We start from the raw sequence: 13,076 nt of genomic DNA, 5'->3' as shown, positions 1-13,076 counted from the left end.
CTTTCTCCATTCACAGTCCAACCACTCACTTATTCAACCAATATTTATTGGGCTGTTGGCAGGGGGCAGGCACTGAGCTTAATGCCTGGTGGTAGGATGGTAAGCGGCTCTCTGCTGTCACGGCACCTAGATCTGGTGAAGGAGTTCATGGTCTGAATCAGGCCTGCATTCCCAGAGTGCAAGGAGTGATGGAGTGGGCCTTAAATAACACTGAGATTCCCCTCCGTGTAGCTACCTTCGCGCCCTTCAGATTGCATCAAGGAGAGTGTCCCAGTTGGATATTAATGTGTACTATACACCTAACATTTGCTAATCTCTTAATAAATTAAAGAAAGTCTTTATTTCATGCACTGAGGGGGACCGCAGACCTGGGGGAAAGATTTTTAATAATGTAGACACCTCTTGCTATTCAAATTCAGCTCAAACCTGATTGACTTTTTTATTTTAAAATGGTGCACAAATATGATTAGAATTTGTGAAGACATCCCAAACTGTTACAGATCTATTAAATTTCTCTCCCTCCCTTACTAATCCCATTTTACCGTGGAGGAAACGGAGTCTCTTTGTGAAGGAAGTTCTCTTCTAAATGTTCTGACCAGCAAACCCAAGAATCTTCTTTGTGGTGGAGTTTATACATAGATATATATAAAGGCTGCGCCTCCCTACCTCGGCAGAACGTGTGTACGTGTGTGTGGTTCAGTGCGTGGAGCCACAGGCCTTTCCGGATGAGTGACAGTGAAAGCCCATCCTTCCAGGAGACGCGTGCAGAATGACCAATGGGATGGATCAGGGGCGGGTGGGTACCAGTCTCTCTGCAGAGGCCAGGGTGGAATTGGCGGCGCCCCACCCTGCCACCTTCACCCCCTAATCCCTGTAGGTCTTTCCGCTTTCGGAACTCGCGAGGGGTGGACCGAGGTGCTCACCTCCTTAACGCACCCCCAGTCCGAGGACGGGTGGGGGTGGGGGTGGGGGGCGAGGCTCGGGTCTGCCACACGCAAGCTGCGGTCCCCGCGCCGCAGCGCTGCGGCTGAGCACACTTGCCGCGAGGCAAGCGGCCGCAGGGGGTGCCAATATGTAAAGCAGCTGGCGGCGCTGGGCGGGGCCTGGACGCGATGCAAATGAAGGAGGCGGGGCCTCCACGGGGCTCCGCCTCCCTCCCCCGCAGCTGGGGCCAGCGGTGCCAAGCGCAGCTGGACCAGCGGCAGCAGCTGGGCGAGTGACAGCCCAGCTCCGCGCGCGGCGGCCGCCAGAGCCGGCGCAGGGGAAGCGCCCGCGGCCCCGGGTGGCAGCAGCGGCCGGCTCTTCCCGCTCCTTCCGGGCCCGCAGCCCCGCGGTCCCGCGGCCCCGGGGCCGGCACCTCTCGGGCTCCCGCTCCCCTCGCGCAAGATGGCTGACCCGGCTTCGGGGCCGTCGCCGAGCGAGGGCGAGGAGAGCACCGTGCGCTTCGCCCGCAAAGGCGCCCTCCGGCAGAAGAACGTGCACGAGGTGAAGAACCACAAATTCACCGCCCGCTTCTTCAAGCAGCCCACCTTCTGCAGCCACTGCACCGACTTCATCTGGTGAGAGAGCGCGCCGCGCCTGCAGGGCACCTGCCCGGCCCCGAGGGCAGCGGCGCGCGCGGACCCCTCTCCGCCCCGCCGCGCCCCGCTCCCCGGCGGACAGTCCCGCCAGGTGCCCTGTCCCCCGGCTCCCAGACGGTCCGCCGCAGGGCGCCTCCTGCCCTCTTGGCATCCTGTCGCCCTCAGAGCGCGCCTTGGGCGCCGTTTCGCCACCTGGCTGGGAGCGCGGGGTGCTTGTCCGTCCTCGGCAGGGCAGCGCCTGGGGCGTCTTCTCGCCCGGGCTTCAAGATATCTCTGCCTTCTTCCGGGCTCGGGGCGCCCTCGTCTTTCCGGGGCGGGGGTGAGGGGGAGCAGTTCCCTGGGTGTCCTCTGGTCTTTTTCCCTACGGGCATGGGGCATCCTTTCCTCCCCAGTGCCCCGGAGCAGCACCCTGTGTTATCTCTTACTGCTCCTTCCCAAGGGCCTGGGTCTCCTTTCCATTTCTCAGTCCTCGCTCTCACACCAGTGCGGGACCCCTTCCAACCCCCCTCCTGCACTCCAGGCGTGGGGCATCCTTTCCCCCTTCCCAGTCTCCCAGGGGACACCGCCGCCGCGGGGTCCCTCTCATCCGTCCTCTGAATGCGTCCTGTTATCTAGTCCTGAGGATACTCGGGTTGTCTCTATGGGCAGATCTCCTGCCTGCCTTCCATCCCCACCCGGATGGAAAGCCCACCCCCCCATCCCGCCACCTGGTGGTCGCAGTCTGTTCCCCCTCTGCCGGGGCGGGGCGATGAGAGGTGGGGGTTATAGCTCTAAGCTGCACCTGAGGCAGAGGGGTGATTCCCTGTGGCTGGGCCCCTCTGGCTCACAAGCCTTTTCTTTTGCAGGGGCTTCGGGAAGCAGGGATTCCAGTGTCAAGGTAGGCTCAGGGGATGCCAGGTGGGAAGAATGGGTGAAAAAGACTTTGTAGAAGTGACCGAGTTAGGTGGAGTTAGGTAGTGTTGGTCTGAGTGACCTGCCAGGCTAGGAATCCTTTATCACAGAAGGGTCCTTGTAGGGGCATGTGTGTGGGGCAGTGATGCTCCATCCAGGAAAGATGGGTGGAGCTGGGAGGCCCTAAATGTCAAGGAAGTGCAATTGCTCCTCTCCCCTTCCAGGCCTGGCAGAGCTCAAACAGGCCTCCTGAACCTCTCCTGGGATGACCAGTCCTGCTTCAGGAGGAAGTGTCTTCAGGGACCTTTGCTGGGAGAACCCTTTGGGCCTTATTTCCAGCCCCCTTCCCTGCTCACCAAGGGAGAGCTTCCTCATCTCACGCAGTGGGGTTTTGCCTCTTCTTGCTGCATGGAGGTCTCGGCAGGTGGCTCCCTCTTCTGCAGATGGCACATCCCCTAGAAAAACAACTGTGGTTTCCCTTGGGCCTCCTCCCCTTCTGAAAGAAATGGTTCCAGATGGGGCACCTCTCAGATCCTGCATTAAATTGCCCTTTCTATCTTCTGGGTAGATAGAGGAAGGACTCCAAGAGACTGGTGGTCTGCGTCCTTGCATCTGGCTTGAGACCCTTGACTCTAACCAGGGATGCTTGGTGGCTTCAGCCATCTCTGGGGCTAATATCTAAAAAATGGGTTGCAAATTGGCTTTCAAAAGCCAATTCACCTGAAGATTTGTTTAACCCTTAGGATGTCTTAAGTATTGGATGTCAATGTTTTAGGACTGGGAGATTTCACACACACACACACACACACACACACACACACACACACACATACACACACACACACACACACACACATACACACACACACACACACCCTTAAATTTCCAACTTCAGCTTTGCTGAGAAATGGTCCACTCTCAGGTTTGGAATGGGAAGGGGGCTGTTTTCTTGTAGACAGGGTACACATTCAACATTTTCTCTCAGTACATCCTACCCCCCAGTGGGCTTCACCCACTTCTGGCCTCTGGAAGCATTTGGATTTGCAATATGTAGCCTGGAAAGTGTGTGTGTGTGTGTGTGTGTGTGTGTGTGTGTGTGTGTGTGTGTAGACCAGGTGCCCTTGAGTTTGGTAATGGCACATTTCTGTGGTATGTCTTAGAGGCACTGGGTTTAAGTCTGGTGAAGAAAGCATTTGAGCACTGAAGAGTCTGAGATGTGATTTAACACTCGCTGATGGCATCACTCTCCAGGGAAAAGGGACGGAGATCCCTGCTGGCCCCTAGTGTGGCCTGTGTTCTCTGTGACACAGGATGTCAGAGGACATCCCAAATCCCTTTAGGTAGCAACAACTTAGGCCCTGCTCAAACAGATTGTATTATTTTCTAGAACTTTGACCCCTCAAAGTACCATTGGCGTCTTGGTGCTGGAACGGGTAATTTCTCCTTTGAGGTTGCCTTTCACTTCCATGAATTCGTTTCTGTCTTTGTCTCTTACTGAGGTCAGAAGTGATTTTTAAACATTTTTTTTTTTCTGCTGCTGTCCTGTGCCACTTGCTCTGCTGTAACTGATGGCTGGGAAAGTCACTTTGGAGAGTATATCCATGGTACATTTGATGCAGAGATTCTTTTATTCAAAACCTGAAAAATGCTGGGTGCCAGTGGCTCATGCCTATAATCCTAGTTACTCAGGAGGCAGAGAGCAGGAGGATTGTAGTTCTAAGTCAACCCTGGGCAAATAGTGAACGAGAGACTCTATCTCAGAAATACCCAATACAAAAAAAAAGGGCTGGTGGAGTGACTCAAGGTGTATGTAAGCCCTGAGTTCAAACCCCAATACTGCAGAAAACAAAATAAAACAAAAAAACCTCTGGAAAATGATAGCATTTTCTGATGTAATGAGAAAATAATCAGAATGAAAGTTTGTAATGAAATATGGCCACTTTAAAGATAGGTGTGTCTAATTTTTAGAATTACCCCCTCTTGGTATTTCCTTAGCAGCTGTGAACATCTTGTTGCCCTATGTCACTGGGTTGGAGTGGGAGAAGAGCAGAGGGGGTGGGACAGATGGCAGTCTCTGAAATTGTGATGCTTAGGATGGGGTCCGTCCAGGAAGGAGGAAAGTTGATACTCACCATTAATTCTCCAGCATTAATTCTGGAACAGTAGAGGAGCTTTGTATCTGGTTATTTTGGGGACCTGATATTTCCTCTTAAAATGAATCTACTTAAAATGGAACCAACATTTTAATAGGAAATACATGACAGTTTATTTGGACACCTAAGTCAATAGTCCAGAGCCTAGGTTCTTCCATTTCTTTCAGCTTTCTGCCCTAACACCTCTAGGGAGCAACAGTATCTCATGATCCAAGAAGATGCTGGATTCTCCACTCACCACATTCTTCTCAGCCAGCAGGAAAGGGTAAAGAAGGACAAAGAGCACACGCTCCGTGTCACTTCTCCTATTAGCTTCTATCTTTGCCTACGTCCTGTTAGCTAGAACTTAACCACACATGCAGACAGGGCTATAGGGAACATGTGGAAATGTAATATTTATTTCAGGAGCCATGTATCCAGCTAAGAGCTGGGGAGGGCTGTTTCCATTTCAAAAGTGGAAGCAGAGAAGGAGAAAGTCTCTGCCACCCTTGGGTTGGAGGTGTGTAGGGTAATCACCTGGCCAGGAAACCACTGAGAGCTGTCCCCATGCTCAATTATGCTGTCACAGAAATTGGGGATGTTGGTATGGGTTGGGTGAGGAAAGTCCATAAAGCATGGATTTGCATGTGCTCAGAGAGCTTAAGAATAGATTTTCTTGCTTTTGTACTGCTAGAGGACAAAACCGTAGGTTGACTGCTACATAATTTCTCCCTTCTTGTTTCTACTCTCTCTCTATTTTTTTAAATAAAATTGCTTTATGTGAGATGGTTTAAGAATGCCGCTGGTGACAGGGAACAGGGGCTGAGGATCCCCACTGTGAAATTGCCTAAATTCTGGTTCAGAAGTGGGACCCATTACACAAGCAAGGCAGAGCCCTCTCGATCTCCATGGCATTCTTTAGAGAACCCCAGACCTGAATTTGTACTTTAATTGTAATTGAGACAAACCATTGGGTGAAATTCAACAATTACTGTAAGAAGACTGTACAGTTTGGCAAAGAGAAAACTTTTTTTTTTTCTTTTTAAAAAGGAAGTCACTTCAGTAGAAACAGAGAAACAGTAAAATATGGAGATTCAGAACTGGCAGCATGGGGTTGGTGTCAGACAGAACTAAGCTCTAGTCTCTGACCTTGGGCACATCCTCCCTGTGTCGTAGCTGTGGTCCCCTCATGTGTAAAACAAGGATAACAGTATCTACTTTATGGGGTTATGGGGAAGAGTAACATCTACAGCAAGTATCAGTGGCCCTAAGTGAACCAATCATTATTGCTTGATTAGCTGTAGGAAAATGTGTGAAAGTGGGACAGAGTGAATTCTGGAACTCATTAAATGACTATGCCTGTTTCACATGCTTACATGGGTTTAGATATGTTTCTTCATAGACTTTGGGTTACACCAGGGAGTACACAGTTCAGTGTCTGGACCCAGACAGCCAGTCTTCGTTAGCCTCATCTCTTTGTGAGAAAGATCTGAACTCTACACGGACCCTCTAGAAAAACCCCAGGGCACTAAATTTCTGACTATCAAGAGCTAGAATTGATTATAATGAGTGATCAGCCCTTCCCCTTCCTGTGTAGACTCAAAAACATGTTTTTTTTTTAGCCTTCTAATTGAGATTATTAACCCCTCTTTCAAAGCATTGCATGCACTGTTCATTACTGACCCTATAGGATATAAGTTTATTTTGGTGTGTAGTTAACACATGGAGATTAGAATATACGTTTTTACTTTTACAACAAATAAGTGAATCAGGGCTGGGGGTGTGGTCAGTGGTATGTTTGGTTAGCATGTACAAGGCCTTGGGTTTGATCCTAGCCCTGCAAAAATCAAACAAACAAACACCCAAACAACAAAACAAAACCCTCCAAACACATACACACACAGAGAGAAAGAGAGGGAGGGAGAGAGAGAGAGAGAGAGAGAGAGAGAGAGAGAGAGAGAGAGAGAGAGAGAGAGAGAGAGAGAGAGAGAAGGAAAGAAGACAGACAGAAAGAAAAAAATGAGTCAAAGGTTAATTTTATTGTGGGCATAGTTTTCCCTATGAACTTATGATATGACACTATGCTGTTCAGGTTGAACATCCTCAGTGAAATAAAGAGGGCCATTAAAAAAAAAATCACCAAGCCAGGCTGCAAGTAAGTAGGTAGAGGTTGCTGGCATTGCTCCACTTCCTCCCTTCCCGGAAGCAGATCCCAGAGGCCTGTAGGCCAAACTCCGTTTCCCCTGTGGCTTGTTCTGAGTGTGTCTTGGGAGTTTCAGTGTGTGGGAAAGGCAGAGAGGCCTTTATAACTTTGTGTTTTTTGGTTGGCTCTTTTCTTTCTTCCACCTGAAGTGGGGTTTCAGGCTCAGTGTCCCAACTGAAATAAGAATCTTTGAGTGGGATAATGTTGGATTTAAAAAGGAGGGCTGATTTGTTGGAGAGGCAATAGCAAATTCATTTTGAGCAGTAAAGCCCTCCAGGGAAGTCTGAAGGTTTGTCACGGAGCAACAGAATGTCTTTCTAAGTAAATATGGAAAATGTGACCTTTGGAAATCTAGTTGATATGATATACAGGCTCCTGGAAAGTAGCTAGCTCACACACACACACACACACACACACACACACACACACACACACACACACACACACACACACACACACACATTATTTCCAATACTAGTAATTTTCCAGGTACTGCCTGGATGCAGATGCGTTATGCCTATGGGATATCTAAGGTCAATAAAGAAAACAATATAAGGGAAAGTAATTGGTCAGGAGATGAACTAAGGATTTGGCAATTTATACACACTTTTGCTGTAGTCTCCTCTCTCTGTCTCTCTCTCCACACACACTTATGTGTATACACACGTGTAAGTAGATTGGTATGTCATAATTTTGAGGATATGCATCTCCTTTTGATACTTTTCAGCTACAGATAGTTAAATAACTTGAGTATGATTTAAAACCCATGGTCTGGTCTTTCGATTCTGCAATCCAGTTACTTCTCAGGTGGGCAGAAGGATCAGCTGGAAAGTTCAGCATGCTGGGACGAAGCCTCCAGAGGTTTAAACCCTTATAATTTTGGCATCTGATATAATATGGATTTTGTGACTTCATTCATACAGTCTCTCCACTGAAACTGTGGTATGCCATAGATAGAATGTTGGCCTTTTTATAGAGAATACATTCACAGTGCTTTTGTATGGCATTTGGAGGTGTGACGGCTGCTTACAAATTTGTGCCTTTTTAACCACATCCATCCACTTTCCCACTCATGCAGCCTTCCCTTTTTAAAAATTTATTTATTTTTTGATGGTGCTGGGGTTTGAACTCAGGGCTTTGTGCTTGCTAGGCAGGTACTCTACCGCTTGAGCCATGCCTTCAGCCCCTATCCTTCCTTCTATCTGTCTATCCATGCATCATCCGTTCATCCATCCACGTAGCCATTCATGCATCCATCCTTCCAAAAAGTATTCACTGGTTAAGTTCTATGTGTTAGAAACAATTTTAGGTGGCAGGAGTGCAATAGTGAATGCCATTAAGAATGTCCCTATTGTCACAGAGCTTACTATATAACATAGATAAGACTTTCTGTATATCATGGTGCCAGGATTTCCTTTCACTTTTTTTTTTTTTGACAGTAGTGAGGTTTGAACTCAGGGCTTCATGCTTGTTAGGTAGACACTCTTACAGCCTGAGCCACTCTGCCACCCCTCATTTCACTTTTCTTAAGCACTTTGACGGAAGTGTACCAGGTGCTATGTAAATGTGTAACAGGCAACTTATCTATATAATGATTGGAGGTGGAGTCAGGAAATCTTTGGCCTGGAAATAAAAGAAAAAAACAAAAAACAAAAAAAAAAACCAACCAAATTCCAACTTTCCACTTTTTGAGGTAGCTGGATAGAGTTTGATCTGCCAAGGATCAAGAGTAAAAACTGTATCTTGGAAACCGCTGGCATCCTGATAAACATTTGCAAGAGGCTTCTGTTTGTAGTGTTCTATGGAGAAGTCCTGGATCTTGTGCCATGGCTTGAGGGGCAGCACTAGCCTGCTGCCTTAGGATGACTTGTCTCTCAGGGTGACAGACAGGAGACTTCATCTGCTCTTAGTTAATAACTCAGATAATGAGCTGACTTCCTTTGTGTTCATTGGTTGCTGTTGGAGGTGACTATTTTAAAGCAGGAGAATCAGGTAATGTTGGATGGAAGAGCAAGTCTGACAATAAATTGAAAGTAAATTAAAAGAAAGCAAAACATTTCAGAGAGAGGCATTTGTGAGCCCAAAGCCAGTTTTCAGGGGTAGAGGATTCCTGGCATAGAAGCTCAAATACTTCCTCATCCTGGCTCCCCATCTAATATGTTATTCGTTTTTCTTTATATCATCCTTTACTTTAAATAGTGCTTTGTCTTATTTTAGAAGATAATTTTAAAGTAGTTTCACAATAGACAGCATTGACTCACTTATGAAGAAAGATTCTTTGTCAATTTTCTATCTTTGCAATTTTATTAGGGAGAAAGTCTTTAACACCTCCTTAACAAACCTGGACACTCAATAAATAGCCACAGAGTTTTCTTTATTTTTTATTATGAATTAAGAGAAGATTATGAGAGAATAAAGATATTTTAGTTTCTACCTGTTAACCAAGTTTATTTATTTATTTATTTACCTTATTTTCCACTTTTTCCTAATGTTGCACCAGATCCTATTCTACCTCTGCATTTGATTCTGTACTAGCTGTTCCCCCTTGTGACTAGAGAAGGAGAGTTTTGGTGTTTCTCCTGGAAATGTTTGTGTTGGAGGGAAACTCAGTGTTCCAGGTGTTTGAAAGGCACAGCAAGGGCAAGGTCTGGTAGAGACAGTGACTTTGTTCACAAGTGTCGATCTTCTAGTCATTATTCTCCCTGTTACCTTTTATGTCCTCTGTCCTGCCTGTTTGAGTCTCTTGAGTATTTCCTTGTCCCTTGGCCTGGCACACTCACAAGAGTTGTCTTAGTGTATCTGAAAGGGGACTTCTGGCCAAAGGCTGTGTCCTCTCCTTTGAATCTTGGCATTTTGCTAAGTAGATGGAAATGAACTGGTTCAAGATATGCACCATCAATACTTTAACAATCACCACATTCCAGGAGGATTTCTAGCATATTTTTTGCTTTCATTTTGGTCTTCTGAGATACCAAAATTGGGGTTTCTAGAGAGCACTATAAAATTGCACTTGAGAGTTCAGGTTAAAAAATCAGACCTGATTGAAAATCTTAACTCTCTCTGTGATTCTGTGACCTGCCTTTATCTACCCACTTGTCCTTCTGTCATTCACATATCTACCCAGCCATTGTTCCATTCACCCATTCACCCATCCATCTGTCCATTTTCCATTCATTCAGTAAACATTTGAGTGTCTACCATGTATTAGGTAACATTCTAGGCACTGGAACCAGAGCAGTAGACAAAACAGAGTTCCTGTCTTCATGGAATGAACATTCTAGTAGAAGGAGAAGAACAGTGAATAAAGTATAGGACAAATTCATGGTATAATCTTAGGCTGCTAAGATTAGGATTGACAATACTAGGGCTACAACTCCGCCGAGATTGTTGGGGATGGATCGTAGGATTGCGTACGCGAATAGGAAATATCACTCTGGTTTAATATGTGGTGGTGTGTTTAGGGGGTTGGCTGGTGTGTAGTTGTCTGGATCTCCTAACAGGTCTGGTGTTGCACTAGGGGCTTGGAAGGGAAATAAGGCAGTGTGCCTGGCCTTGAAGATTCTCCTGGTCTTTTAAAGGAAGAACAGATGCTGCCGATGGTCTGATCCATAATGAAAAGCGCTCCACTAACAGTGTAAAAACACTTTGGATGGCATCCCTACTTCTGTGGGAGGGGTGGAGAAGATTCCACAGAGGAGATGACATTTGGGAACAGCCTTGCAGTAGGAGGAAGAGTTCCCAGAGTGACAAGGGGGTGGGGCAGAGGATAGCATACATGGAGAAACGGAGGAGAGAGAACAGGGCATCCACAGGGAGAAGGAAGAAGGGTGTGTGATAGAGGAACTGGTGGGAGATGAAGGTCCCATTGTCACATTGCAGGGTCTGGACCTGAGGAAGACAGTGTGGCCACGAGGAAGTGGTTGCTTTCATTGCAGGAGGGACTAAGGGAGGGAAGTTGCCCCATGTTGAGGGCATGAGATGCATTTTGAAACAATCCTTCCCCTCAGATCCTGAAACTCCACGCTTGCAGGGTTGGAGGTCATCTAGGAGAAACTGACGTGGCCATCGAGGAGCAGTGAGGGACAGTATTGAGCATCTAGGGGCATTGCTAATTCTTCACATCCTGGAGACATTTGGAATCTCATGTCAGTCATATGGCTGATTGTTCTATTTTGGGGGGTGGTTACTAGGTTATTTTTATGGTTCTAACAATAGGGATATCTCTCTTCATCGCAGCCTTAGGCGCAGAGGACCAGAGAAATCATTTTTTCTCTGAAAGGAATCCTCCCACTCCTTCTCCCTCTCCACTGCTGTCACTTACCCAGTGGCTTCCTGAGCACATGCTGTACTGTGGCGATGAGTCTGTGCAGGGAAGCAGAAAGACTTTGGTTCCAGTCTTGCCTTCTCACTATGGACCTGGAGCAAAAGATTTGATGTCTCCAAGCTTTTGTTTCTTCCTAGGTGAAGGGACCTAGTCGTTAGGGCCCAAATGCTTCCTTAGCGTCTTGGCTGACATACCGTAAGCACTCCATAAATGGAAGATATTTGCCCTTGCCCTTTGTGAGTTCATAATCTCATTGGGGAAGCCAGAGAGACGCTCTTGAATTGGGACAAAGAATACATGTGCTCACCATGCTGTGGTCAGTAGCATCGGCTCTGGCCTGTGATGGATCCGAGAGAGAAATGCGGACCCGAGGAGTGATTCGAGCTGAGTGAACCTCAGGCTCTCTAAGGACCTCTTTCCTGCCTGACTGTGCTTTAATTTATAGGAAACCTCAGAAAGTTCAATTGAAATCTCTGATCACCCCATCTGCTGACCTCATTTTGAAAATGTATTCATAGCATGCCAACTTTCAACAGATTTCTGACCATTTCACCTTTGCAATTTTGGTTCCTTCACCCTTTGAGTGTATTGCTTTCTGCTCCTTGGGGCTGAGGGAGCTTGCTAATAGCATGGGTGAAGGTGGAGGGTGAGAACTGCAAGACTATGTCTTGTGACTGTCAGGATGGCAATTCTCACGGAATCCTCTGTAGTGGAGGAGAGCCTTCTTTGGAACTTCGGCAATGTTGCGAGTGAGAATGTTGACAGTTATGTAGATTTTTCTGTGGATAGTTTTAAAAATGGTTTTCTGGATAAATTGGCAAAATTTATGACTGGCGGGGACAGGGTCAGTTTGACAATTCTATCCAGGCCAGAGAAGGTGCTGAGGGAAGGGTGAGGGATCTCTCTTTATTTCCGTTGGATGTCCATCTTTTGGTGGCTGGCATCCTACACTTTCCAGGTCTGAGTACAGAATCCTTTACATGCTCACAAGTCTTGGTCCCATCTGTGTCCTCCTAAGTCCCATCTTGACCCCCTTCCAGTCACTTTTTTCTCTCCCGTTGAGGATTCGGCTGGCCCCCCCAGTCTTGACACCCTCACTGACTATGCTTTTGTTCATGCTCTCTTCAGCTGGGCTTGCTCTCTCTCCTCTCTCTTGCCCACCTCCTACTCAGCTATTAGAATCCAGCAAAAGTGTCCCTCTTCCTTCCTTCTTTCCTTCCCTCCTTCCTTCCCTCCTTCCTTCCTTCTTTCCTCGCTCCCTCCCTCCTCCCTTCCTCCTTTCCTTCCCTTCTCTCTCCTCCCTTTCTTTCATTTTTGTTTTTTTGAGACAGGGTCTTAATAGGTAGCCCAGGCTGATGATATGCTTATTTGAGTGTTTGATTCATTTGGAGACGACTTCCTCACCAGAGTATGAGTTGAATGAGAGTAGGGACCTCCATTCTTGGCACATAGAATGTGTGCAACAGAAACTTACTCGATGAGTGGGTGGCATAGGGGAGCAATGGATGAGCACTTGATTGGGGCAGAATTATTTAGCTTAATGAACATTCACAATCTGAACACTCCACAGAACAAGCACTCAGGTCAGGAAACAGACATGGCCATCACCTGCAGCAGCCTCTCTTTACTGAGCCCCAAAGAGTAATGATGATCCTCCCCCTGTCACTTGTGGTTGCCTTTATCTGTTTCTGAGCTACAAGCAAGCTGAATCATACAGAATGTACACTTCATGTCTGCGTGATTCCGTTCCCACATGCCTACTTTTCTATTACGTATATTACATATCAATAAAAAATTAAAGGGCACAGAGTTTTATTTATTTATTTTTGAGCTGGGATCTGGCTATGCAACCTAGGCTGGCCTGGAACCCTCGATCCTCCTGCTTCAGGCTCCTGAGTAGTTGGGATTAGAGGCACGCTCCACCACACCTGGCTAAAGGGCAGAGA

At 47.2% G+C, this 13,076-nt stretch overlaps 1 protein-coding gene across 3 annotated transcripts in view; it reads left to right on the top strand.

Moving 5' to 3' along the window:
• The first annotated feature begins 1,256 nt into the window (after nucleotides 1-1,256).
• Prkcb (protein kinase C beta) overlaps nucleotides 1,257-13,076 on the top strand; it is a 295,276-nt gene continuing 283,456 nt past the window's right edge. The window contains exons 1-2 of one of the 3 annotated variants that reach the window (XM_074060333.1): nucleotides 1,257-1,559; nucleotides 2,426-2,457. In XM_074060333.1, coding sequence (XP_073916434.1) covers nucleotides 1,387-1,559; nucleotides 2,426-2,457 — 205 coding nt within the window. In that variant the 5' untranslated portion in view covers nucleotides 1,257-1,386. The remainder of the gene's footprint in view (nucleotides 1,560-2,425; nucleotides 2,458-13,076) is intronic. The other 2 variants (XM_074060332.1, XM_074060331.1) reach the window with 2 other exon arrangements.

Source organism: Castor canadensis, chromosome 17, assembly GCF_047511655.1.
Source record: "Castor canadensis chromosome 17, mCasCan1.hap1v2, whole genome shotgun sequence".
In the NCBI taxonomy this organism is placed as follows: Eukaryota; Metazoa; Chordata; class Mammalia; order Rodentia; family Castoridae; genus Castor; species Castor canadensis.
This window is presented reverse-complemented; position numbering and strand designations above follow the sequence as displayed.